This window comes from Natator depressus, chromosome 3 (genome assembly GCF_965152275.1).
Source record: "Natator depressus isolate rNatDep1 chromosome 3, rNatDep2.hap1, whole genome shotgun sequence".
NCBI lineage: Eukaryota > Metazoa > Chordata > Testudines > Cheloniidae > Natator > Natator depressus.
Window position 1 is genome coordinate 138,594,130 of NC_134236.1, and position 27,448 is coordinate 138,621,577.

A 27,448-nucleotide genomic window follows, 5' to 3' on the forward strand; every position below is an offset into this window, starting at 1 on the left:
CCTTTCAGGTGAGATGTGTTTGTGTGTGTATAAAATAGATGCATTGGACGTAGCTTCAAATATCCATTAAATTTTTTTTTTTGGACATCTGGAATATGAAATGTGTTTTCTGCAGGTGAGGTGCCGTTTCCTTTGCTGACTGAGCTCTGATAATCTGAATTCCTCTGGTTCCCATGGGATTCTATATAGGGTGGGAGATCAAGCAGTCACAGGTATTGCGCAACGGATATGATATTAAACGACCTCAAAAAGGCATTAGGCAGCCATCTGGCTCACAACATACAGCAGGAACTCCAGGATCCTAATCAGATTATTTCTATTTTTGGCACAAGCAGAGTCCCCTGGAATTTCTGGGACTCAGTAAATGGAAAAGATAAAAAGTAATATTTACTTCTAACTTTGCCCCCTGGTGCCAATGAGATTTTACAAATAGAAGGTATTTAAAATGAAGGTTTTTAAAAAAAAATCTGTTAACTGCTGAGTAATCGGTGTGCTTTTTACTGCTGTATTGAAAGGACTGCTGAGTACAGAGTATTTCATTCAAAAACCCTAAATCACTTGGTCACACTACAGAGCCATCACAACCTTTTCTTCCAGTGGAAAGATAAGAGTTAACGCCTCTTGTGTGTATATTTAAACAATAGACACATCACCCTGCCATGGGTCAAAGGTCAAAGCTGGGTGCACCTAGTATAATCTAATGATGCTTTTTAATTACGCCAAGTAACTTGCACATACATGAAAAGATTACCATAGTTTGTCTGTTGAAGGAGACTAGGCATGTATCTGTGCCTGAAGTTGCTAGTGATGGTAGAATAACTTCTAATGGTATAAGATGTCTGTTTGATTAGTAAAAAAAAAAAGAAAAGGAGGACTTGTGGCACCTTAGAGACTAACCAGTTTATTTGAGCATGAGCTTTCGTGAGCTACAGCTCACTTCATCGGATGCATAGCATATCGTGGAAACTGCAGAAGACATTATATACACACAGAGACCATGAAACAAAACTTCCTCCCACCCCACTGTCCTGCTGCTAACAGGAAATCCTTTGTGCTCAAACATGGAATTATGGCATAACATGGTAGTACTGAGAGCAGTGTGTGTGGACCTCTGGGGGCTACTGCAGTGAGGGATGTGTGTGGGGGCAGGGTGTATTTAAGTGCTCTGTCTTAAATCACTTTTGTTCATTATTTTCCTGTTGGATTCATTTATGTAAATAAACCTTACTGACTATAGTTAAAGTACTGTATACCTGGTCTGTCATTGGAGAACCTGGCCACAATGTTGAAAATACTGTCACCTAGTCTCTGGTTTTTTTTTTTATCAGCACGTATATGAGAAGGGTAAAGTAGAGGAAAGTCGAGGTAATCTTGTTAAGGCAGTAGACTAAGACTCAGGTGTGGGACACATTGAGAATTTTCATTCAAAAACCACATATTCCTCGAAACTGAAACTTCATGAAACCAGCTCAGTTTTGATGAATCTCCCAACTCAGTTCCCCCTCCCCCAAAAAAATTATCAATGTTTTTGGTTTCGACACTTTCAAACAAAAAACCTGGTTTCCCAGTTCAAAACCACTTTGTTTCAAAAGGTATGCTAATTAGACTAAAACATTGATTAAAAAAAGAGGCCAGCATCACAAGACATTTCAAAAGTACCAAAATGAAACATTTAGATTGATCCAAACCGTTAAACCAAAACCCCCAATTTTTTTTTGTATGGAAAATTTTTGAGATTTCAATTTTTTGTACCAAACTGAGCCAGGAAAGTTTGAACTCAAACATTTTTGTGGGATGGGAAAACCATTTCCCATCCAGTGCTTATCATGAGATTAAGATCCTAGCTCCGTCACAGTCTGCTTCTGAGACATTGGGCAATTCCATCTCTGTCCTCAGTTTACCCTCTATAAAATGGGATACCGCTGCTCTTTTGGTCTCTCTTGTCTATTTAGATTGTAAATTCTTCAGGACAGGGACTGTCTCAGACTACGTGTTTGTGCATTACCTAATGCAGTGGGGCCCTGACCTTTGTTGGGGCTGCTAACTGCTACAGTAATACAAATTATTAATAGTTGGAAATATAATAGTGACACCCATGCACCTTTCTTTTTCCTCCAGGTTTTTAGAGTGTGGGATATACAGACCCTTTCGCTGCTGCAGATCTTCCACGATAGTCAGGGGAAACCTGCAGAAATGCAGATCTATGCCATGATATTTGACAATAACCATGGCACGCTTATTACAGGTGTGTAGACATAATTAATGAATGAGAAACACATTCCCCCTCATTTTAATTTTTGATTTTCCATATTCTGAAACATCGCTGAAGAAGGTGACAGCAGCATGGCCTGACAGTAGAGAAAGTTAGATACGGGGGATGTACAGAAATCTAGGACATGACAGAAATTTTCTACACTTGGCTAATGAGGCATTTACAGATGAAGGCTATTTGGCATCCCTCCATTTGATGTGGTGGAGGAGTTTCATTTTATATATAAAATCTGGTTTTCCTTTTAATTTGGAATATGCATGAGAGGCTTAAGATGACAGACACAGAAGATGATTTCTCTCAAGCCAAGTTTCCCAAATTTTTGAAAGCTGAGCCCCTCTTCAGGAAAATGAAACCAGTTACACCCTCTTTCAGCCCTGCCATCTGTTGTTGTTTATTTAAATCCCTTCAAAGGGATCTCTCCCCATGTCACTGTTCTTCAGAGAATGTTATAACCACAGTCAGTTCCCAAGACACTTGAGTTTAGAGTGTCTTGCCCTCCAGACTGCTGGGTTAAGAGCTCTGTAGGCAGGAGCCTGTCAGTCTGGGCGCCAGGAAAAGTGTGTTCTTACATGAGAACAAGAGCTTCCCTCATGGCCTACACTTTTCCTTTTAAAGGCTCCTGGCTGACATAATGGGGTCCAGCTGCCAGCCTCTCCCTTCTGGCCTGGCAGTTCGAACACACTCTTTGTGAGGTGGCAGGTTCTCTTCCCACCTTCCAGGGAAGCTCCCTGCTTTTTCTGGGGGAAGATGTGAACAACTTATCTTAGAAACAGGGAAGAATGGAAGGCTGCCCATTTCAACATGTTCAGCTTATTCATAAATTATCTGGAAAAAGGGAGAAACAGTGAGGTGGCCAAGTTTGCAGATGATACAAAAATCTGTGGAACTTGGTGCCAAGGGATGTTGTAAAGGCCAAAACTATAACTGGATTAAAAAAAGAACTTGATAATTTCATGGAGGATAGGTCCATCAATGGCTATTAGCCAAGATAATCAGGGATGCAACCCCTTGCTCTGGGTGTCCTTAGCCAGTGACTGCCAAATGCTGGGACTAGATGACAGGAGATGGATCACTTGATGATTGCCCTGGTCTGTTCATTCCCTTTGAAGCATCTGGTATTGGCCAGTGTCAGAAAACAGGATACTGGGCTAGATGGACCATTGATCTGACCCACTATGGCCGTTCTTATTTAAATACTTGGTTCACTGTATCTTGAAGTTCGTCCTCACTGAAGTAAACCCTAGATTCCTGTATAATCTTTACCTTAACCTGCTAACATTTAAAAACTACAAACTGCCATGTCTTCACTAAGATTTTACCTTGCCTTAGTTAACATGAGGTAAGAATATACACTTTTTTTTCTTAGAAAAGACAAAGCCTTGGTGGTGACAGTTTCTCACTAACTCTATATATCTGAAAGTTTTGGTTGTTTTGTTGTTGTTGTTTTAAAGAAGACAATTGTATAGAAAACAGAACAGTGACCATGTAGTCAACACTATTTTCTGGGCACTCCACTGTCTCTTGGAAAGAAGAAACTTATTTAATATTTCTGAAACTTTGAAGTGACAGAGGACAGTGGAGATTCAGACAGCAGTGTTAGTGCTTCTGCAGAGATGGAAATTCACTGTTTAGATCTTCTGGACCTGTTCTGAAAGTGTTAGCTAAGAATCTGACAGAATGCTTGCCTCCCATTTTGCACCCAAACAACAATATTCTTAATGCACTATTGATCACTCTAATGAAGATCTATTTTCAGTTTTGTATATGGAAGAAAATAAATAGTTACGTCCCTTTGTTAAAAGGCTTCAGCTGAGTGATAACAAATTTTGGACTGTATTAAAGAGGCCCAAATTAAGCTCTGTTACATGAGTATAAATCTAGAGTAATTCCAATGAAGTCACTGGGAGTTACATGGTATAAATCATAGATGAGTGGCATTTGGCCCAGTGTTTTTCTCCCAGCATGCACCCCATGTAGCTGAGTTGGGCGCTGGGCATCTTCACTGGTACAGGTATGTGAGGATTCCTCCCTTTCCCAAGCTGTGGAGCATTAGCAGACCTGATCTACGGTTGCTACTCAAGTCTCAGCATTAGCAATAGTTTGAATGCTGTGGCTGGGGTGAAAGTATTGGCCGCAGGGAAGAATCCCAATTTGATGCAGCCCAGTGTTGCATGTCCTGTTTTTTTGTTTTTTCTTTAAACCTCTACCGTAAGGAGTATTGTTCATATGGGGTGTAGGGGATGGGAAGAGAAGACTTAGTTTTTATCTTAAACCTGTGCAGAATTTGAGATGTAGAAAACTATTAAATGTCCATCTAGTCTATTGATTCCCATATTTTACATATATTTGGATGCCATAGTACTTGTCACTTGCCCAAGGCTGCATAGGTTATGAGTAGCAGCATTAGGGAATAGAACCTCAAACTGCTGACTCTAAACCCGAAGTTTTAACCACAAGCCCATGTTCCAAATTAAACACCTATTGTGAAAGGGCTGACCCCATTTAGAGTGCACAGACTCTTCCTGCAGTTTGGCTTAGCTGGTAAATCAAACAATGACTCAGTAACATAAAGTGCAGCTGAGCTTCCTCCTAGGTTTGACTATTTGTAGGGTTTCCCTCCAAAGGGAGGATACCACCACTTGTACCTCAACATTTGAGATAACTGGACCCACCTACCAGTCTGATTTGTCAATTACCTTGAGCCTTCTTGAAGGGGGCTTACCACATGTGCCCAGCGTGATTCAGCAGAAGCACCCTACATTCCTGTAAAGGATGTTAGTCTGCCTGACCTTTCTGTTTAGTCTGGCATTTGATTGAGTCTCTTAAAGTTTGTGTCATCTTATTCTGAAGGCCAGTGAAATAGTTATATGTGAAAAGGGTCATTTAAAGTTTTAAATCCTATAGGATTTGCAGATACATAGTTGGATATTTCCTCAGCTGAGGATTTAGTGTGAGATGAATTGTCTCAACTCAGTCTCGCCAAACTGTTCTACAATCCATACAAGGACAATTATGACTAAACACTAAGCCCTGCTAGCGATTCTATTAAAAGGTAAAATGAATTCCTCCTCACTGCCAGAGAGGGCAAGAGACCCAAGTTATGCATAGGAGAACTAATCCTCACTGCCATCTACTTGACATGTATTTACATAGAAGGCTTCAGATTTTAATCCTCTGATGTCCATAAATCATTACAGATACAGATGTTTATGGATGAGTCCTACTGTCTAACATGCTCCATTTGCATATTTTGACAGATGCAAAGTGGTGCTTTCTCCAGTATTGTTCCATATGTCTGGAATCTACCCTGCACCTTGCAGACACCTTCTCCTCCTACAAATCCACTGCTGAACCTAAGTCTTGTACCAGTTCAATTATGTTACAATAAATAAAATGGGAACTTGGATGTGTACACTGTACAAATAGGCGTGTGAGCTTATGCAGTTGAAAACTGACCCTTATTCAACCTTCTCTCATTTCCCTATGCCATGGTTCATTTTGACTGTAAATGCTCTGATCAAAGAGATGTAGGTTTTATTTGTCTGCAAAGTGCCATGCGCACCTACAGTGCTGCATAAACCAAGGTATTGAAACGACAGCATAGCTTACAGACGGATTTGCTTTGTTCAATAGGAAGTGACTTCTGGGATTGCTTTACTCAGTGAGATTGCTATCAATCAGGATTGAGGAAACAATTTGTTCCTTCCTACACTGGCCCACTCTGGAACTATAAATCACCTAGTTCCTATTGATCTGGGGGCTAGAGTTGCCTCTCCCATAAAAATTAGATAGTTGATTGTCTAAGGCAGCAAAATATGATAAATATTCCTATTTAGTGATTGTTTGTTGTGCTTGAGAGTGGTGACTATTTTCTACTTTTCTTCAGACAGCAGAAATTCTCTAGAACTAATACAGGCCAGAGGTATCTCTATATTCTCTTGCATAATTCAAATCAAATACAATGGTTTATATAGAGTTGATCCATTTCCGCAAATGGCAGTTTTGCACAGTCACATAAATGTTATGTATTAGTACCGCTCTTGCCATTTTCAGGGTCATCTGTCATTGATATTTATCCTCTAACCCGGATGATACAAGACACCAAACAGGTTCCACAAACACACGAAAGAAACATCAACGTACTGGCTTACAACAGGGCTTTTCATCAAGTTCTCACTGTCTGTGCCGAATCTATTGTGAAGGTGAGCACAAATTTGCGCTCTTCAAACTGGGGGAGAAAAGAAATGTTGCAGTTGCTTTTATCACAGATAAATTGTTGAGCAATTAGGCAAGAGTTAATCGTGTTTGTTATGCGAGCCATTATCTTTGCAGCTATTTTTATGCCGTAGCTCTCTAGGGAAGCGGTAATCCCTGATAAATAAGCCATTTAACATCACAGCAGCATTATTTCTATCAGGTGACCCTTTCAGCTGAACTGCAGAATCAATGTAATTAGTCTCCTCTTTCACATTAGGCACCAGAAGGATGGGTGGGGAGGAGGATCTGGTCTTGATGGTGAACTCCTTTTCCTTCACTTGGCTTTTGTTCCAGGCTACACCTACAGGAATGAATCTTGGTATATAAATTTAATTCAGCCTATGAAACAGTGATCATTGGTTATTAAGTGGCTACAAAAAGCTGTTCAATAGCTGTGATTGACATAAGAATGCTTCGGATGAGGAATTTAAGCATGTATACATAGTCCTCGATTCCGGAGCACATCCCTATTCAGGACAGTACTTAGGCATCTGTTTAAAGGTAAGCATGAGCTCATGGCCTATTGCAGCTCAAGGGCTTTCTGAATTGGGACTTAAACAATGAAAAATTACTTTGGAAACTATGTAGAATCTGGAAAAACTACAACACTAGAAGATGATTCCGTATCAAAAGTTAAGCATTCCTCCCCAATTTGCTCTAATCAAGGGTAACGGGCTGACTTGCCCTAAGGGATGGAAGGCCTGGGGCCAGCCAACCCTGCTTACTAAGAAGCCACCCCTGAGAGGAGTCAGGTGATTGCCATTGCCCAATAAAGAGCTGTGGGAGGCTGCAGTGAAAGGGGGAGCTCAGGAAGCTGTGGTAGAGACTGAGGAAAGTCTCCTGCAGGGAAGACCCTGAGATGAGGGGAGCTGCCCCAGCGAGGATGACTGGGAATAGCCCGCTAAGGCAGGAAGAAGACCTTGACATGAGTGGAATTTGGAAGGCAGACCCTGAAAGTTGAGCTCTACCTGGGTAAAGCCTAGGAGTGGTGATTGAACTGGAATCCGCTTCTGAGAAGGGGGGCTGGGGACTCCCTACCTAAGGGGAGAAAGACATTGAATGCTAGCATTGGGGTCTTGTAGGCCAAACTGTCTAAGGACCAAATAAATTGGACCCCAGGGGGGAATGTTTTAAATTTAGCTTTAGGCTAGCAGAGTGCAGTTCCTGAGGGCCCTGAGGAGGTGGAGGAAACAGGGCAGGGTGCTGCAGAGTGACCTCTGTCCACGAGATGGTGCTCTGGAGGCAGCTGCCCTGTCACACCAACCTACATGACTTAACTGTCACCTTCCTATTATCCTTTCCCTACTCTCTTCTCTGAACCGTCTTCCATGTGGCTGGTGGGCCTGGATCCAGCTTGCTGGCTTTGTCTGCCATACCCACATCCTCTCCTCTTTCAGATCACTTGTTGTATGCAGTGGTGTTGTAGCCATGTTGGTCCCAGGATATGAGAGACACAACGTGGGTGAGATAATATTTTATTGGACCGACTTCTGTTGGTGAGAGAGACAAGCTCTGCGGAGCTCAAAAGCTTGACTCTTTCACCAACAGAAATTGGTCCAATTACAATAACTAATACTTTTTTTTTTAAATGGACCAGTTATTGTAAAGCCTATAGACTTTATCTAGTCCTTCCCTTAGAAAAAGTGTTAACAAACTAGACAAACATAAAAAGCTGGGTGGTTGTTTTTTTTTTTAATTGACCCCCCCCTCCTCAATCTGAGTTGCCTGTTTCAAATGTGAGCTTTTGGGCAGGGCCCCTGGGTAAAATGTTTAAAAAAAGTACCTGAGCCTCAGTGATATTTTCAAAAGGGATTTAGGCACTTAGAATCCTGTCTCCTATTGACTTTCAATGAGTCTTAGGTTCCTATGTCACTTAGGGCCATATATTAGAAGGTATTTATCTGCCTGAAAATGCAGATAGACAGCTAGTAGGATTTTCAAAAGCACCTAGATACCAAGCTCCTATTGATTTTAGTGGGACTTAGGCATCTAAATACCTTTTTAAAATCTGATTCTTAGGCACTTCTGAACATTTTGCCACTTGTCTTCATACTTTGTAAAGCACCTAGCACACTTAATTCTTTGTCTGTGTCTTAAAGTCTTTAGGAAACTGGCTAATTCTCAACTGCTGAGTATGTAGGAGCTGGCTTATTTCTTGAATATGGAGACACTTTCCCTGGAGTGAACCCCAACATTCCCTTTCTCTGTGCCAGAGAGGCAGTCTGTAACCAACATGATCAGTTCCCCCTGCTGCCAGTTTCCATCTCTCTCTTCAGGCCAAGGAACCAAGGATGGGTACATAAGCCGCATGTGGAGGTCAGGAAGTCAGCCAGGAAGACTCACTGTGGACTCGCCAACAGTGGAAGAGCAATAGGGAGGCAATACTCTTGGCGCTAAGAGGCACACAGAATAGAAGGACATTGCCCTTCCTGGAGAAGCCTTATAGAATTTAATAAATAGCCTTTCTGTGGGTGTTACAAGCCATTCTGTAGATTTTAATAGAGAATTTTATCCTTCCTATAGAATTGCATAGGATGACTCACAAAAAAACTGGATCACATCCTCTTCTATAGGCTTTAGCACTAATTTAATTACATCAGAATCCAATTCTGAATTGGATTGAACAGTGTCACAACATTGTGAGATTTTTAGCCCTGAATTATGGGAAATTGTTTTCTCTTTCCCACCCTGAAAATCAAAAATTTGGATCAAAGATGCCAGTTTTGGCCCATCTCTATTTGTTGTAGAAGCATGAAAAAAGGACTAATTTTGCCAATAAATGCAATGATTTAAATATGAACCAACTAAACCCCCTTGCTATAAATATGTCAGAAAAGCTATAAGCAAAATTGGCCGTTAATTTTCAGTGCCCTGCAGCTGACTTCTACAGCTTGATGATCAGAGGGGCTGAGCACCCACAGTTCTCGTTGACTTCACATGGAGTTATGGGTAGAGCTGAGCAAAAATTTTCAGACCAACAGTTTATTTGCCAAAAAATGGTGTGTGAAACTATTGGTAAATTTGACCCAGTTTCAGCCAAGACAAATTTTTTTTTTCAAGGCTCAGCTTCAGAAAACTCATGCATGTGACCATGTCCCTGTCCTCTTTTAACCTTTAACCCAATGGTTAGGGCATGTTTCTGAATGTGGAAGACCCATGTTTGAATCCCCCCTTTGGAGCAGGACTTGATCTCAGCTCCTCCCAGTTGAGTAGCTCAATCATCAGGCTCTAGGCTAGTCTAGGGTAGGCTAGTCTCAACCTCTCCTGTTGAAGCTGCTCCACTTTGTATAAATACTTAAATATTCATTGCGGAAGGGACTTGAATTTTGACAAACTCTGAATATTTTCAGGATCAAAGCAAGCAAGAAAAAACAATATTTTTTTCTAATATTTTCAGTTTTCTGGCCAAAGCGAAAAATCAATTATTAACCCAGCTCTAGGTATAGATGTTCAACATTACTGAAAATTGGGTCCAGCTGGGGCACCCAAAGTTAGTAGCCACTTTTGAAAGGCTAGATATAGTCTGAGAAATGAGGCTATTTGCTTCACAGTCACACCCAGACGCCTTGCTCAGGATTGGGACCTCATGCTAGTTGCTGTAGAAAAACGTAGTAAGGGAGAGTCCCTGCCCTGAAAGGCTTATATAATTATCATATAGCATTATTGCTTCACTTGAGGAACAAATCCTTAAAGGACACACATGTTGGATACTCCAACATAATTGATTCATCCCTTCTTTGTAGCCAGGGCCAGATTTAGGGTCAGGCGACCATCTCGGGTGCTGGGCTTGGAGGGCGCCAGGCTTGGCTCGGGGTGCTGTTTTTGTTGTTAGTGACAAAAGGGGAAATAGAATGTTTGAATTAAAAGGTTTCATGTATTTTGTATGTGGATTCATTTTTTGCTAAGTTCCTAAAATGTTCATAGAACCTTCCAGACTTTCTGAGAACTACATTATCCTCAAGCCTCTTAGAATGTTGTCAGCCATGCCCTTGTGGGTCTATAAGAGATGGTGTGTTGCCAGTCAGTCAGTGAGATATAAGAACGAACTGAAGTGAGAGCCCAGCTACGATATTGTGAACCTTGTTTTATTGTGTAATTGTGAAAGTGTACTTGTGTTTTAAGACTTGAAGAGTGTAAGTAGAGACCAATAAAGGACATATTTAATGAGAGGCCAGAGCTATCTATCGAACCCCTATCTACACAACAATATAAAAGTTTCTATAAGCTTAGAGGAAACAATTTTTTTATTTGCTTACATATGGCATGAATAAATACAGATTTAAGCATCCTAGCGTGCAAGTTTATAGTCTTGTATGAGCAGGGGAAGGAGACCAAAGCCCTGAGGTAAGTGGGGAAGTGGGATACCAGGAGGAAGCACGAGCAGGATAGTACAAGAGGGGAGGGCCTCATGCTGAGAAAGTGGGATGATCAGCGAGTTATCTTAAGTGCCTATACACAAATGCAAGAAGCCTGGGAAACAAGCAGGGAGAACTGGAAGTCCTGGCACAGTCAAGAAATTATGATGTGATTGGAATAACCGAGACTTGGTGGGATAACTCACATGACTGGAGTGGATGGATATAAACTGTTCAGGAAGGACAGGCAGGGCAGAAAAGGTGGGGGAGTTGCATTGTATGTAAGGGAGCAGTATGACTGCTCAGAGCTCTGATATGAAACTGCAGAAAAACCTGAGCGTCTCTGGATTAAGTTTAGAAGTGTGAGCAAAAAGGGTGATGTCATGGTGGGAGTCTGCTATAGACCACCAGACCAGGGGGATGAGGTGGATGAGACTTTCTTCCGGCAACTAACAGAAGTTACCAGATCGCAGGCCCTTGTTCTCATGGGAGACTTCAATCACCCTGATATCTGCTGGGAGAGCAATACAACGGTGCACAGACAATACAAGACGTTTTTGGAAAGTGTAGGGGACAATTTCCTGGTGCAAGTGCTGGAGGAACCAACTAGGGGCAGAGCTCTTCTTGACCTGCTGCTCACAAACCGGGAAGAATTAGTAGGGGAAGCTAAAGTGGATGGGAACCTGGGAGGCAGTGACCATGAGAAGGTCGAGTTCAGTATCCTGACACAAGGAAGAAAGGAGAGCAGCAGAATACAGACCCTGGACTTCAGAAAAGCAGACTTTGACTCCCTCAGGGAACTGATGGGCAGGATCCCCTGGGAGAATAACATGAGGGGGAAAGGAGTCCAGGAGAGCTGGCTGTGTTTTAAAGAATCCTTATTGAGGTTACAGGAACAAACCATCCTGATGTGTAGAAAGAATAGTAAATATGGCAGGCAACCAGCTTGGCTTAACAGTGAAATCCTTGCTGATCTTAAACACAAAAAAGAAGCTTACAAGAAGTGGAAGACTGGACAAATGACCAGGGAGGAGTATAAAAATATTGTTCAGGCATGCAGAAGTGAAATCAGGAAGGCCAAATCACACTTGGAGTTGCAGCTAGCAAGAGATGTTAAGAGTAACAAGAAGGGTTTCTTCAGGTATGTTAGCAACAAGAAGAAAGTCAAGGAAAGTGTGGGTCCCTTACTGAATGAGGGAGGCAACCTAGTGACAGAGGATGTGGAAAAATCTAATATACTCAATGCTTTTTTTGCCTCTGTCTTCACGAACAAGGTCAGCTCCCAGACTACTGTACTGGGCAGCACAGCATGGGGAGGAGGCGACCAGCCATCTGCGGAGAAAGAAGTGGTTTGGGACTATTTAGAAAAGCTGGACGAGCACAAGTCCATGGGGCCAGATGCACTGCATCCGAGGGTGCTAAAGAAGTTGGCAGATGTGATTCCAGAGCCATTGGCCATGATCTTTGAAAACTCATGGTGATCGGGGGAGGTCCTGGACGACTGGAAAAAGGCTAATGTAGTGCCCATCTTTAAAAAAGGGAAGAAGGAGGATCCGGGGAACTACAGACCAGCCAGCCTCACCCCAATCCCTGAAAAATCATGGAGCAGGTCCTCAAGGAATCAATTCTGAAGAACTTAGAGGAGAGGAAAGTGATCAGGAACAGCCAGCATGGATTCACCAAGGGCAAGTCATGCCTGACTAATCTAATTGCTTTCTATAATGAGATAGCTGGCTCTGTGGATGAGGGGAAAGCAGTGGACGTGTTATTCCTTGACTTTAGCAAAGCTTTTGATACGGTCTCCCACAGTATTCTTGCCAGCAAGTTAAAGAAGTATGAGCTGGATGAATGGACTATAAGGTGAATAGAAAGCTGGCTAGATCGTCGGGCTTAACGCGTAGTGATCAATGGCTCCATTTCTAGTTGGCAGCCGGTATCAAGGGGAGTGCCCCAAGAATCGGTCCTGGGGCCATTTTTGTTCAATATCTTCATTAATGATCTGGAGGATTGTGTGGACTGCACCCTCAGCAAGCTTGCAGATGACACTAAACTGGGAGGAGTGGTAGATACGCTGGAGGGTAGGGATAGGATACAGGGGGACTTAGAGACAAATTAGAGGATTGGGCCAAAAGAAATCTGAGGTTCGACAAAGACAAGTGCAGAGTCCTGCACTTAGGACAGAAGAATCCCATGCACTGCTACAGACTAGGGACCGAGTGGCTAGGCAGCAGTTCTGCAGAAAAGGACCTAGGGGTTACAGTGAACGAGAAGCTGGATATGGGTCGACAGTGTGCCCTTGTTGCCAAGAAGGCTAATGGCATTTTGGGCTGTATAAGTAGGGGCTTTGCCAGCAGATCTAGGGACGTGATCGTTCCCCTCTATTCGACATTGGTGAGGTGATCTGGAGGACTGTGTCCAGTTTTGGGCCCCACACTACAAGAAGGATGTGGAAAAATTGGAAAGCATCCAGCGGAGGGCAACAAAAATGATTAGGGGACTGGAACATATGACTTACGAGGAGAGGCTGAGGGAACTGGGATTGTTTAGTCTGCAGAAGAGAAGAATGAGGGGGGATTTCACAGCTGCTTTGAACTACCTGAACAGGGGTTCCAAAGGGGATGGATCTAGACTGTTCTCAGTGGTAGCAAATGACAGAATGAGGAGTAATGGTCTCAAGTTGCAGTGGGGGAGGTTTACGTTGGATACTGGGAAAAACTTTTTCACTGGGAGGGTGGTGAAGCACTGGAATGTGTTACCTAAGGAGATGGTGGAATCTCCTTCTTTAGAGGTTTTTAAGGTCAGGCTTGACAAAGCCCTGGCTAGGATGATTTAGTTGGGGATTGGTCCTGCTTTGAGCAGGGGGTTGGACTAGATGACCTCCTGAGGTCCCTTCCAACCCTGATATTCTATGATTCTATAACTGGGAGAAATCATGCATGCAAATTGTGCATCAGTCATGAAACGGGCTACAAATGCAATAAAAAGTGAGGTATTCAAAAGTTTAACAAATGGAGGGGGGGCAACGAAGATGCTCCTTGCCTGGGGCACTATTTGTCCTAGGGCTGGCCCTGTTTGTAGTTAGCTTTCCTTTTTTTCTGTATACTAAAAACTCATTATATTTAACCATTCCTATCTCTAACTTAAAAATAATCTATTTCATGTGACTAGTGAAAATAGGCTATCTTTGCTAGAATGGCTTCCTTAGGGTGGCAAAGATTTTTGGAGCTAGAGAGACAGCAATTGTGAATATTGCGCTGTTGAGTCTGCTGTACTATCAGGAAGCATATTTTATGGGATATATGACAGTCATTTATTCAGCGTGTTTTGGCAACCAACTTATAACACATGGTGTGGGGATTTTTTCGGATGGACTGCAAATAATTTTAATTTTTTTTATAGGTCTGGGAGCTAGAATCTGGGCACCAAATCTACCAGATTGAAGATGCCCATGGGCCTAATATTGAAGTGACCTGTGCAGCAATTGATAAAAATGGGTTTCACCTTGCTACAGGGGCCTATGATGGTAAACAATTGAATTATCACTACTATTCTGTTCTCTCTTTAGAACGAGATACTATATTGTGACCAGGGCTGTGAGAACAGTTTGCTTGGAACCCACCTGAAACCATGTTGGATTGGGGTCCAATTTCAAAAAGCTTCTGCAAAACTGGACTGGTGCTGTTTCGTATGGATCTGGCCACTACCACCCCTTTATATTAAATGCCGCAATGAATAGCAATAAAATAGAGACATGGCATAACTTTAAATAAATACCACAAACTAGGCTTCCCCATGCAATTTGACTTAACTGTGTAGTACATCCTACCTCTGGAGCTTGAATAGTCCTACCTGGGCTAGCTGTGATCAAGTTAGTGTATTAAAAATTGAGTGTAGCCACAGCAACACAAGAGGTGGAACAGGCTATCTGCCCCAAGTACATACATAGTCTATTGGACAGGGTGGTACTTGGGGCAGCAAGCCTTTCCTACCACTGGTACTGCCACAGTGCCGCTCTATTTTTAGCATGCTAGCTCGACCCAAGCTAGTCCAGGTATGTCTCCTCGAGCTGAAATTTACACCTTCAGCTCAAAGTGTGGACATGCCTCTTGTGTACCAGGGTGTATGTAGCCCGCCTCCGGTCAGAGAGGGGAGAGGTTAGTAAGCGTCCTTGCAGGACAAGAAAAATACCTGCCTGGCCTGAAAGGAGTATGAAAGCTGTCACGCCTGAAAGGAGAATTACAGCTGGATCTAATTTGGGAATCAGGCCTTTGAAAGGCAATTTTAGGCTTTATGGAAAATGGCCTTTGGCTCTGTCTGCCTGGCTTCTAGTCCAAGAAGATTTTTCCCTCAGGGCTTAGGAGCTAGACATGAATGGCATGAAGGACAAGAGACTGTAATAGTCTGCACTGGACTACAGGGACTGTTCCATGATGTGATACTTCTCTGGGGGGTCTGGAATAAGTACCCTGTGAATACCTAAGAGTGTCGTGCCTTGCTGCATAAAGCTTGAAGCAGTCTGGAACCAGTCAGCCCTGCTCTACGTTACTTAGAATGAACAGTATTAGAGTAAGGATTACATTGAAACAGACACCTGAAGAAAGTCCATCCTATATGCAGTGTGGCAGTTACTGCAGTGTTAGAAACCCTGATATCTTCTTGGAATTTTCTGACTCTTGTGTGCTTGAATTCTCAATGTTAACACTGTTTTGATGACAGGTTTTTGCTTTCAATTTCCCTTGCTGGTCTTATTGTAAGAAAGGGGAGAAGGGATGAAACTGAGGTGCCCTTTACTCAGGAGGACTAAATTAGCTTAACAGGCATCTTTCACTCAGCTGTCCTTAACATTCTCAACCCTGTCACTCAAGGAGGCTGCATGAAAACATGGCAGCACTTGTGCTGGAACAATTTGTATAGAGGGGGTGCTGAGAGCCATTGAACCAAACTATAAACCCTGTATATGATGGAAACCACTTCAAGCCAGGGGGTGCTACCTCCCACACCTCTAGTTCCAGCACCTGTGCATGGCAAAATGTGTGCCCACTCCAAATTTAAATGTTCACCACTTCAAAAATACTGAACGGACCTGCTTCAAGCGGGGCATGCATTTCACTCCTCAAAGAAAGCTCTAAAACAAGCCAAGGTTTGAGTTTCAATCTTAAGTGTTATTGATACGCAAAAACCAAGGTTATGATAGGAACATGTGGGCTACATGCATTTTCTCCATCTTCGTATAATTCAAAAATAAAAATAACAATTTTGCTCAAACTTTAAAAAAAAATTATTGTGGGCTAAGCCCAAGCATGAATATCTTCAGCCCAGAAGGCATTTTAATGAGGAAACTGTGAGCAACTGGAGTAAAGTAGTTAAAATGAAAAGGGGAAACTCAGTTTTATAGGATTTGCTGACTCTGAACACTATACATAGTTAGTGTATTTTCCAGTATGCAACACGTCATGTAATGTATGGCATGTTAGTTTGAGATTGTATGACAAGGCTTCTCCGTTTATTTACCAGACCTGCACTGAATTCTTCAGTAAACTTTAATAATTGATTAATCAATTAGCATGGCTGCATAATTCTGAAACTTCAGGGTTTATTAAAATGTTAAGAAGTGCAGCACCAAGAAATGTTGGGATATTCCAGAAATATACAAGGTGCCTCACGAAGAAGACGTGGCCTCTGTCACAAAGCATGCAGGCCAGATTATTTCCACTTGAGCATACTGCCCTTTATTTGCACCATTTAGCTGAGATACTTTGCCCACAGGGCTTAGGGGCTACTCAGAAGGGAAAGCTGTTGTCAGGGTCAGTAGCTCCACATGACGAGGGTGGATCCCAGGTGGTAGCTGCTCCTTCAGAGAGTGCTTCAGCCTCTCTTTCCACCCCCTCATTTTGAGAGAAAGTCTGGTAGTGAGCCATGTCACTCTCAACCTTGCCGCTCTCTCAGATTGGAAGATCTGTGCCTTGCTGGCTCCCTTTCTGCCCTTTTGTGGGCTTGGCACAGAAGCAGGAAATGCAAAATAGCCGTGGAGAAGGACAGAATAGTGGTCTGTTGGCAATGGCAACGTCTGATAACCCCATATAACTGTGCTCACTGAGAGGAGAGGTGAGGGATTGGAGAATCTATTCCATTGTTTTCCCATTTAGGCAAAAATGCTTTTGCATGCCCACAATCAAGGAAGCCCAGGGTTGAATTTACATTATTTGACACGTGAACAGACCTTGCAGGCAGACTGTTGTCCTGCCCCAGGGGATATTTCTGAAAAATATCTGGTGGTTGATGCTTTTACAAAGGTCCTAATGCTGGTCAGGGGCTCATTGTACAAACAGAAGTAAATAAATAAGCCTTAAAGAGCTTACATTTGACTTTGAAATAACTCAGCCAACACATGAGAAATTGAAGGAAGGGGTTTTTGAGCCCCAAGATAAGTTATTTCTAGCATGGAAGATTTTAGCAGTGTCTAGAAAGGGAAAGGGTCCATCTGAGACAGGGAAATCACATCAATATTCCCTGCAATTGGCTGATTGAATATTTGTAAGGGATCCCTACATACACGCTTCCTGGCAACCCTGCCCCGCCCTCCCCCCCCCCAGCAGATACCTGGTATTTGTGAATTAGTCTATCCCAACCACATGCTTCTGTGAAGCAGTATTAAAATACCAAACATCAGACCTATAGAAATGGGAAATGTGATGCAGCTGTGTTTTCTCTCTTTTTGCTATTTGGGACTTGTCAGGTTTCTGAGTTGAAAATACATGTTTTGTGTTTAACAGTTTTTGTCCTTCTTGTTCAGGAACGTTGAAAATCTGGGATTTTGGAAGTGGGCAGGAAATTAAAGCTTTGCCTATCACAAATGACAGCAAAGATGATGAGCAGTGGCTGCTGCAGCTAGTTTATCTGAAGGCTAGTGAGAGTCGGCATGTGATCCTGGCTTTGGAGCACAGTGGGAAGATCCAAATCATTCAGGTTTTTGATATTTTACATGTGATTTATTTCATTCTGTAGCTGCTAATTCTGAAGTTCAAACAGACAACTTTCATAAATCAGTAGGCAAACCCTACGCAACTGTCCATGTAAAATAATTTTTCACCAAAGTAACTCTTTAATATTTAAAATGTCAGTGTGTTCAGTGTTCCATGGCTAGATTTTCATCATTCTGCTCACCTCTTTCCATGAATCCACTACACTGGAACCATTAATATTTTTCTCATTCAGTTAGGCTTTGGTGGGAAGGTAAATTTCCTATCCCTCAGTCATTTTGCTCACCGAATAAGAGCCAGAGCCTGCCCTTAATTTGCAGGATGTGCATAACTTTACTCACTGAAGTAAATGGGAATACTTCAGTGAGTAAAGATATTCACACGTGCAAGTGCTAGTAGGATCAGGTCCCAAGACTAAAGAACTCTTTCCCTTCCCCTCTCCTTCAGAAGTGAAAATCAGAGGCCCACACACTCCCTTTTGATGACATGATGTGAGGGAACAGCATGATCTGAATCCTGCATAGGAAGGTTGCAAAGGGATATGAAAAAGAGCGTCCCATTCTGCGGTTCCTTCCTTCCTCTTGAGTTGCTGCAGTGCAGCGCTCTAGCCCCATTAGCAATCAGCTTAAATAGTTTACAGACTAACAAGAAAATAGCTAGAAGCAAATTTGAGGCTACTTTTGTTCTTGCATATTTCTATTTATAGTGATACCCTTTGCCCAAGCACCTACACAGAAGAGAATACTACACGCGAGGTAGTTGGTGAGGCAGACGTCACCCAACTTGTCTCTCTCTCTCTCTGTTCATAATTTGACACAGACCTAGCCCACTCTGCCACAATGCACTCATACAGTCAAGTTACATAATCATAATCCCAATACATACAACCATACGATTGCATACAGAACATACACTCTTAGGCATAGTAAGGTCATGGACAAAAGAACAGTTTTCTGATTGCATCTGGATGAAATTTCTGTAACAAAAATTTATACACTGTGGTTATGAGCATGAAAATATCAAATGTTTGGAAAAATAAGAATTTATGCAGCCTTCTTTATCTCTCTGAATGTTGCTATGGAGGAGAATAGTCACAGTGTATGGAGCTGCTTTACAAATTAACGTACTATAAAACTTGAAATAATCAGTTAATTGAATTTGCTATTTTTGGTTAATTAAAAAACCTCTAAATTTAATTTACTAACAGCTTAGATAAATGTAGCCACATGAACCATTCCTCCCAAACATTACTGTGAATCAAATTTAAATCTGAAAGGTGCTAAATAATACTGCCTAGTAGATTTAAATGTTTTACAGAAGTGAGCTGTAGCTCACGAAAGCTCATGCTCAAATAAATTGGTTAGTCTCTAAGGTGCCACAAGTCCTCCTTTTCTTTTTGCGAATACAGACTAACACGGCTGTTACTCTGAAACCTTTCAAATGGTGGTGGTTCAATATTGAAATGGTTTTAAAAAAAAACACCCCTCTTCAGCACTGATTAATTTTACAATGCCTCTAGAACTGCAAAGAGAAGAGGAGAGAACTGCAAAAAAAAAAAAAAAAAAAAGAACTGCAAAGAATGGGGTAGACAATCCTCAAATCTGGTGGATATTCCCATACTTAGATTTACCAAGCCAACACAAAACAGCTTCTGTAATACCTCACTGGTTACCCAGAAAACAACAACATAGTTCCCTTAAAGTAACCCGGCCTCAGGCCTCCACCCAGACACCCAAGTCAAATATGATGAAGATTACTGAAAATCTTATTCATCATATAAAAAAGTTCTACCAATCCCAAAGGATCAGACACATTACCTCCCAAGTTAATGAATATTCCAGATCTTACACAAATACACACTTACAGCCAATTCTTATTAACTAAACTAAAACTTATTAAAAAAGAAAAGAGAGGGAATATTGGTTAAAAGATCAGTATACTTACAGACATGAGCACAATCTCGAGATTCAGATTCATAGCAGAGATGGTGAGCTTTGTAGTTGCAAAGAGCTCTTTCAGAAATAGTTAATAGGTTTTGTCCAATGTTTATATTCAGGGTGGTCCAGTCAGGACTGGGATCTCAGTCCTTATGGCTTAGGCTTCCCCTGCATGAAGCCTCAAGCAGATCTGAGATGACAGGATCAGGACCCCAGGGTCTTTTATACAGTTTTCTAGCAGCCACTTGACATACAGTCCTGGGTTAACACTAGGCTTTTGATGTAGCCTTCTGTTTCCCAAACCTCACTGGTAATTAACTACATGGATTAACATAAGCTAATTTATCCGTTAGGCAGTCTATTACAAATTTTAAAGAGACATATAGACAATGATGTTATTGCATTCAAGATTCATCTAAATGTTAATATTCTTTTTTGATCTCTGAATCGATAGCTATAGTGACAAAGAGGAACTTATATCTTGTTTAATAATTAGCCACGTAAACACACACAATTAGTATCACCTCTAATTCTCTAACAATACAGGTTTTCACTTCAAAGTTCAGCCTATCTCATAGGGAGAGGCCCTACTTACCATTCACATACTTTCCTAACATGACTTTAAAGCTTGGGTCATTTAGCCAGCAAGCTGCTTAACCCTTTCTGGCCATGTGTTACACTCTGAATAAGATCTGTTGCAATTATACAACCATGGTAGCAACAATGGTTTGCATGGTCATATTTTAATCAGATAATGTCACATTTGTATTTTTGTCTTTGGTTAAATGGGTCATTTTACTAGGGTAATGAAGGTGAACCTTATCTGACTGTTACATGGGAGCTCCCTGAGGCTGTGTCACTTATTCTGCAAGGGAATCCAGTCATGTCTCTATGTCTGAAACCCAATGCCAGGAAAGTAAATGGTTTTTTTCCAGATGTTCAGCTGTTGTCTGATACAGAACCTAAGAGAAATAATGAAATCCAGGTGAGAACACCTCTTAATTTTCTGCATTGTTTACCTAACATCAGCTAGTGAGTAAGAGATTTAGATGCAATATGAGAGGCAAATGTTCTAAACTTTCCACTGCATTGAAATCCAAAAATATTTTATTTCAGGGGGTGACTATTTCTATGAGATTTAGTTGCATGACACCTATTGATATTGTTGTGATTTAAATAGATAAGCATTGGTATGGCAATAGGCCCTTGATTATTGGTGTACAAATTGGAAATAGTAAATAGAGATGTCCATCCAAAAATCTCAATAGCAATGAAAAGGACTTCATAAATCTTAATGAATTAATCCTCTCAACAACAAAGAAAGGAAGAGATAGCCAAAATATGTCTATCTTAGATGAGGGCACTTAGATGTGGAGAAACTGAGACTCATCCAAGATCAAACAGCAAGTCTGTGACAGACCTAGGGCTAGAAACCGGATCTCTTTGACTCCCTCAGGAAACTGATGGGCAGGATCCCCTGAGAGGCTAATACGAGGGGGAAAGGAGTCCAGGAGAACTGGCTCTATTTTGAAGGCGACTGATTGAGGGCACAGGAACAAACCATCCCAATGTGCAGAAAGAATGGCAAATATGGCAGGTGACCAGCTTGGCTTAACAGTGAAAATCTTTGGTGAGCTTAAATGCAAAAAGGAAGCTTACATGAAGTGGAAATTTGGACAGATGACTAGGGAGGAGTATAACAATACTTCTCAAGCATGCAGGGATGTAATCAGGAAGGCCAAAGCACAACTGGAGTTACAGCTAGCAAGGGATGTGAAGCGTAACAAGAAGGGCTTCTACAGGTATGTTAGCAACAAGAAGGTGGTCAGGGAAAGTGTGGGACCCTTAAGGAATGGGGGAGGCAACCTAGTGACAGACGATGAGGAAAAAGTTGAAGGACTCAATGCTTTTTGTGCGTCGGTCTCCACAGACAAGGTCAATTCCCAGTCTGCTGCACTGGGCAGCACAGTGTGGGGAGGAGGGGAGCAGCCCTCAGTGGTGAAAGAACAGGTTAAGGACTATTTAGAAAAGCTGGACATGCAAAAGTCCACGCAGCCAGATCTAATGTATCCGAGGGTGCTGAGGGAGTTGGCTGATGTGATTGCAGAGCCATTGGCCATTATCTTTGAAAACTTGTGGTCATTGGGGGAGGTGCCAGATGATTGGAAAAAGGTAAATATAGTGCCCATCTTTAAGAAAGGGAAGAAGGAGAATACAGGGAACTACTGACCGGTCAGCCTCACCTCAGTCTTTGGAAAAATAATGGAGCAGATCCTCAAGGAATCCATTTTGAAGCACTTGAAGGAGAGGAAGGTGATCAGGAACAGTCAACATGGATTCACCAAGGGCAAGTCATGCCTGACCAAGCTGATTGTCTTCTGTGATGAGATAACTGGCTCTCTGGATATGGGGAAAGTGGTGCAGGTGACCTATCTTGACTTTAGCAAAGCTTTTGATACAGTCTCCCACAGTAGTCTTGCCAGCAAGTTAAAAAAGTATGGATTGGATGAATGAACTATAAGGTGGATAGAAACTGGCTAGATTGTCGGGCTCAACGGGTAGTGATCAATGGCTCGATGTCTAGCTGGCAGCCGGTATCAACCAGAGTTCCCCAGGGGTCGGTCCTGGGGCCGGTTTTATTCAACACCTTCATTAATGATCTGGAGGATGGGATGGATTGCACCCTCAGAAAGTTCGTGGATGACACTAAGCTAGGGGGAGAGGTAGATATGCTGGAGGGTCGGGATAGGGTCCAGAGTGACCTAAACAAATTGGAGGATTGTGCCAAAAGAAATCTGATGAGGTTTAACAAGGACAAGTGCTGAGTCCTGCACTTAGGAGAGAAGAATCCCAATGCACCGCTACAGGCTGGGGACTGACTGGCTAAGCAGCAGTTCTGCAGAAAAGGACCTGGGGATTACAGTGAATGAGAAGCTGGATATGAGTCAGCTGTGTGCCCTTGTTGCCAAGAAGGCTAACGGCATATTGGGTTGTATTAGTAGAAGCATTGCCAGCAGATCGAGGGAAGAGATTATTCCCCTCTCTTCGGTACTGGTGAGGCCACATCTGCAGTACTGCGGCCAGTTTTGGTCCCCCTCACTACAGAAAGGATGTGGACAAATTGGAAAGAGTCTGGTGGAGGGCAACAAAAATAACTAGGGGGATAGGGCACATGACTTACGAGGAGAGGCTGAGGAAACTGGGCTTATTTAGTCTGCAGAAGAGTGAGGGGGGATTTGATAGCGGCCTTCAACTACCTGAAGAGGGGTTCCAAAGAGGATGGAGCTAGGCTGTTCTCAGTGGTGGCAGATGACAGAACAAGGAACAATGGTCTCAAGTTGCAGTGGGGGAGGTCTAGACTGGATATTAGGAAACACTATTTTACTAGGAGGGTGGTGAAGCTCTGGAATGGGTTACCTTGGTGGAGGGTGGGGGGGAATCTCCTTCCTAAGAGATTTTGACAAAGCCCTGGCTGGGATGATTTATTTGGGGATTAGGTCCTGCTTTGAGAAGGGGGTTGGACTAGATGATCTCCTGAGGTCTCTTCCAACCCTAATCTTCTATGATTCTATGATTCTATGATCTCTTGATTGCCAGCCCTGTGATCTAGCCACCGGACACTGCCTCCCATTCTAAATGACATGGCCATGGTGACATGAGTTACCTGTATACTTCTCATGAAATGAGGCACATTTAACACAGGCTTGCCAAATCCCTCTCGCCAGGGCAAATAGGTTCCCAAGTGATTGTGACCAATGTTACTGACCTCTGCAGAATCAGCTTTCACGAATTTTTTTAGGTATGTTTGTAGCCCTGATAGTTGTGAAGAAAAATGTAGTGAGTCACCTGTAGCTACTGCTGCTGGGTGGTGAGAACAACTGCTACTCAGACACATTCAGGCCTGACTCTCTGTGAGCTCTACTCGTTCTGCCTCAGTTCAGAGTGTGGAGGAGTCGCTGCAGTGGGATCAATTGAATCCTTTAGGCTCCACTATTCCTTACCATGGGCCAAAGGGGAAAGGGGTGAAGATCAACAGTTCCCACTCCTCCTTGCTGCCAGTCACCTGAGGCCAGTTCCAGAGGAGTCCTGCTGTGCCCTTAGCGATGTCCTTATGTGTCTGGGCTCCTCCTCGTTTTATTTTTTTTGCCTATGTCCAGTGGGTCTCCCTCCTGCCTCCCATCAGGCTTGGTGGAACAGAAGATACCCCTCTCCATCTCAGAGAGGCCAGGCATGCCAGCAGCTCTAGGGCCCCATCCCCTGAGCAAATGGCTGAATATCTGCCAGAATGGTGCTTTAAGTACTGTATATTCCATCCTAATAACACAAGAACAAGGGGACACTCAGTGAAACAGAAATGTGGCAAGTTCAAGACTGAAAAAAGGAAATACTCTTTCACACAATGTGTGGCTAGACTGTGGAATTTATTGCCACAGGAAGTTGTTGAGGCCAAGAATTTAGCATGATTTTAAGAGGGATTGGATGTCTCTATGAATAACAAGAATCCTCTGAGCAGTGGCGTAGCCAGGTGGAGAAAACAGGGGGAGCGGAGATAAAAAAAAGGCACCACCCGCTTGTGCTCACCCAGCGGCACTCCGGGTCTTCAGCAGCACTTCGGTGGCGGGTCCTTCACTTGCTCCGGTCTTTGGCGGTACTGAAGGACCCCCCACCGCCAAAATGCCGCCGAAGACCGGAGTGAGTGAAGGACCTGTGGCTGAAGTGCCATCGAAGACCCGGAGCGCCGCCTGACCCGCCGTTGAAGACTCGGAGTGCCACCGGGTGAGAAAAACTTTAAAAGGCGCCACTGCTTCTTGATGGGAGAGCACTGCCCCGCTCCCCCCTAGCTACGCTACTGCCTCTGAGGTATAATAGTTGATGCCAGCAGATCATTGCAAGGAATATAAAACTTCCTGCTTCAGGGGTTAAACCAATCTCAAAATATTAGGGATTAGGATGAGATTTTTTGTGAGGGCAGATTGTGCCACAGCTGCCTACTTTGATTTTTCACCTTCCTCTGAATCATTTGGTGCTGGCCAATGTTGGAGACAGGACACTGGACTAGATAGTCCATAGCTCTGATCCAGTAACTCAATTGTGTTGTGCAGTTGCTCTTGCTGTTAATTTCATTTGGATGTTTGCGATGTGTTAATGTCTCAGTTCAAGTATGTTTGTGCCAGTATTAATGTATGGTGCAAACAGTGTAATACAAAGGGGAAGAAGAATGATCCTGGGTGTTCTTCCAGGGACTTCCTATGTCATGCTGAACTCCATAAAATGGGCATAAGAATACTTACAGTGGTTGCCACCTAAAAAGTCAGCACTTGCCAGGATTTATCACGAGTATTCCCTCCCACTTCATCCTTGGTCCCTAAAACAGGAAACTACTCTGGGGTCTCAGGTATAGTTAATGCAGTCTTTAATAGTGACCATAGGTCTTACCTCAGAGGGATGCTGAGGTCTTTGGATGGAAGGCACCATAAGAATGGCAAATGTTATAATGTGTAACTCTAATAAAATGCATTGAGTTTACAACGATGTACAGTGTCATTTTCTGTACATAACTCATTTGTTTAAAACATTTCACTATAAGATGTCATGTCCTTCTTAGTAGAAGTCTTATTTATGCTTCCTTTAGAATTTACCACTGGGTGAAGAAATGAAGTGTTTTGATGTGTTAAAAGTAGAAGGATACAGCTTGATAGCTACTGGAAATGCACATGGTGCAATAATCTTGTGGGATTTTGAATCTGCTACTGTCAGATACTTGTAAGTAATACTTTGGTAACAGATATGGCAATATCCTGGACAATTCCTATGGAATTAAGTTAAACCTTATTGATCTAAGTTTAAGTATTTTGGGGGTACACTGTATTGAAAATACAAATGTTAATGTACTATTGTATATAAAGAGTCCAGCAATGCCCCCTCTGCATCAAGGTCTAGTAATCTTGAGCCTTCTGGCTTCAGGGCTTCTCTCATCTAGAGTCCCCATATCAGAGGTAAGCTTTCTGCCTCCTGCCCTGCCTAGGAGTTGTTTGGGAACCACCCTCTCCACCAGTTCCCAATGCAGAGTCCAGAAGCTGATAGCTAAGTTCTGCACCCAGAAGTGCAATGCTTCTGTTTCCCTGGGTCATTCCTGCCAGTCCCCTCTTGGCATTTAAAAACAAGGCATTAAACAACTGAAATCAAAGGTAAAGCCTTAGACCTGAGTTCCGTGAGCCCCTTCTCTGTGGGTTTGGTGAAGTCAAGACCAGCAGAGGCCTCAGGCGTTAGGACATCCTGTAGTCCTGCTTCCCAGGATCTGAGAATGTACATCAATTCACTTCCACTGTTTACCCTCCTACTGACCTGGTCTGCTTTCCTTTTGAGCTCTTCCTCCAAGCCATGCATGCTTTGCACCTTCTCAACCCCTTCCTTACTGGTGTGGTGTTTGTATACGCCATCACACCACGCAAAGAAGTAGAGAGGGAGGCCAGGCAGTCACCTTCTCATGAGCTTGGACTAGGACAAAGCCAGCTGCCCTTTGAAGATGATAGAAGTGGAGCAGTAGAAAGTCCTCTCATCTCCAGATGACATGGTAAAGGAAGACTACACTTTTTTGCATGAAGGTGACATGTGTGGATGGACGTGAGTGGGCAGATGGTGGGAATGGTTGGAACTCCCTCCTTCCCCGCACCCACTTCTTCTGGAGAAGAATCCTTTACTGAATTCCTCCAGACATCAGTGGTTTGGCTTTGAAGAAAGAGAAGGTTTGGAGAGGATTGCTACATCACTACTTTGCCAATATCTAGCTGTATTAGGAGAGCTCTTCTTCCTTTCATCTGAGTGGCTGCTGGTCTACTTTCTGACCTTCATGCTGGTTCCAAGAGCTACTAATATGGTGTTTGTTTTAATTCCATATGTGTTTTCCCTTCCCCTGTCTTTTGGTGGTGCTCCTCTTGATCCTCACAGTTTCTTTTAAATATTTCTCATTTTTTGTGCCCAAGTTTGACAAAGAGAAATCCCTTCAAAACACCTTCTTCCCTAATTAACTGCTCCAAAAAGTTGTCATTAAAAATACCACTGTTATCACTCCTAAAGCCTCCAGAAACTCTGAAGTTATTGGGGGGGGGAGGGGAGAAACCCCAAGACCCTGAGAGTTCCCTCAATCAATGTTGTTCTACGCCTTCCCATATCTTGCCCACCAGGGACTGGCAGGATGGTCTAGTGATCTCTGTATGGTCCCAACTTTCTAGCAGCCCAAATCTGATCTCCCCCTAAGAATTGTCACGTGCCACTGAACAGTTTTGCCTAGCTCTAGTAAACTCATTTAATAAGCCTGTAAGTAATTACCTTGAAAACTACATTCTGGCTTTGAAGAAGCTATTAGAACTGGGCACATTTATTAACGTGAAAAACATTCTGAATAAAAAATGGGATTTTGGTGACATATTTTATCTTCATCAGTTTCTCTTTTGGACAAAATGTCAACACTAAAACTTCAACAAAATTTTATATTTTTCAAAAAAATTGGTTTTGAAATTGTGGGTGAAATTCCACTTTTCCTCCCTTAACTCTTTTCCCAAAAAAGGGTGAGGGAGAAATGAAAGGGGAATAAAAGATTTAACTACAGGACTGCTTCTCCCTCCCCTTGCATAAGGGGAGAGCTGT

General features: G+C 42.7%; 1 protein-coding gene across 1 annotated transcript in view; it reads left to right on the top strand.

Annotated features, from left to right (window-relative positions):
• The window catches only part of WDR64 (WD repeat domain 64), a 129,475-nt gene that overhangs the window by 75,393 nt on the left and 26,634 nt on the right, over nucleotides 1–27,448 (top strand). The window contains exons 11-16 of the mRNA XM_074948905.1: nucleotides 2,119–2,245; nucleotides 6,326–6,474; nucleotides 14,284–14,407; nucleotides 17,678–17,850; nucleotides 20,604–20,786; nucleotides 25,434–25,564. Of these exons, the coding sequence (XP_074805006.1) occupies nucleotides 2,119–2,245; nucleotides 6,326–6,474; nucleotides 14,284–14,407; nucleotides 17,678–17,850; nucleotides 20,604–20,786; nucleotides 25,434–25,564 (887 nt within the window). The remainder of the gene's footprint in view (nucleotides 1–2,118; nucleotides 2,246–6,325; nucleotides 6,475–14,283; nucleotides 14,408–17,677; nucleotides 17,851–20,603; nucleotides 20,787–25,433; nucleotides 25,565–27,448) is intronic.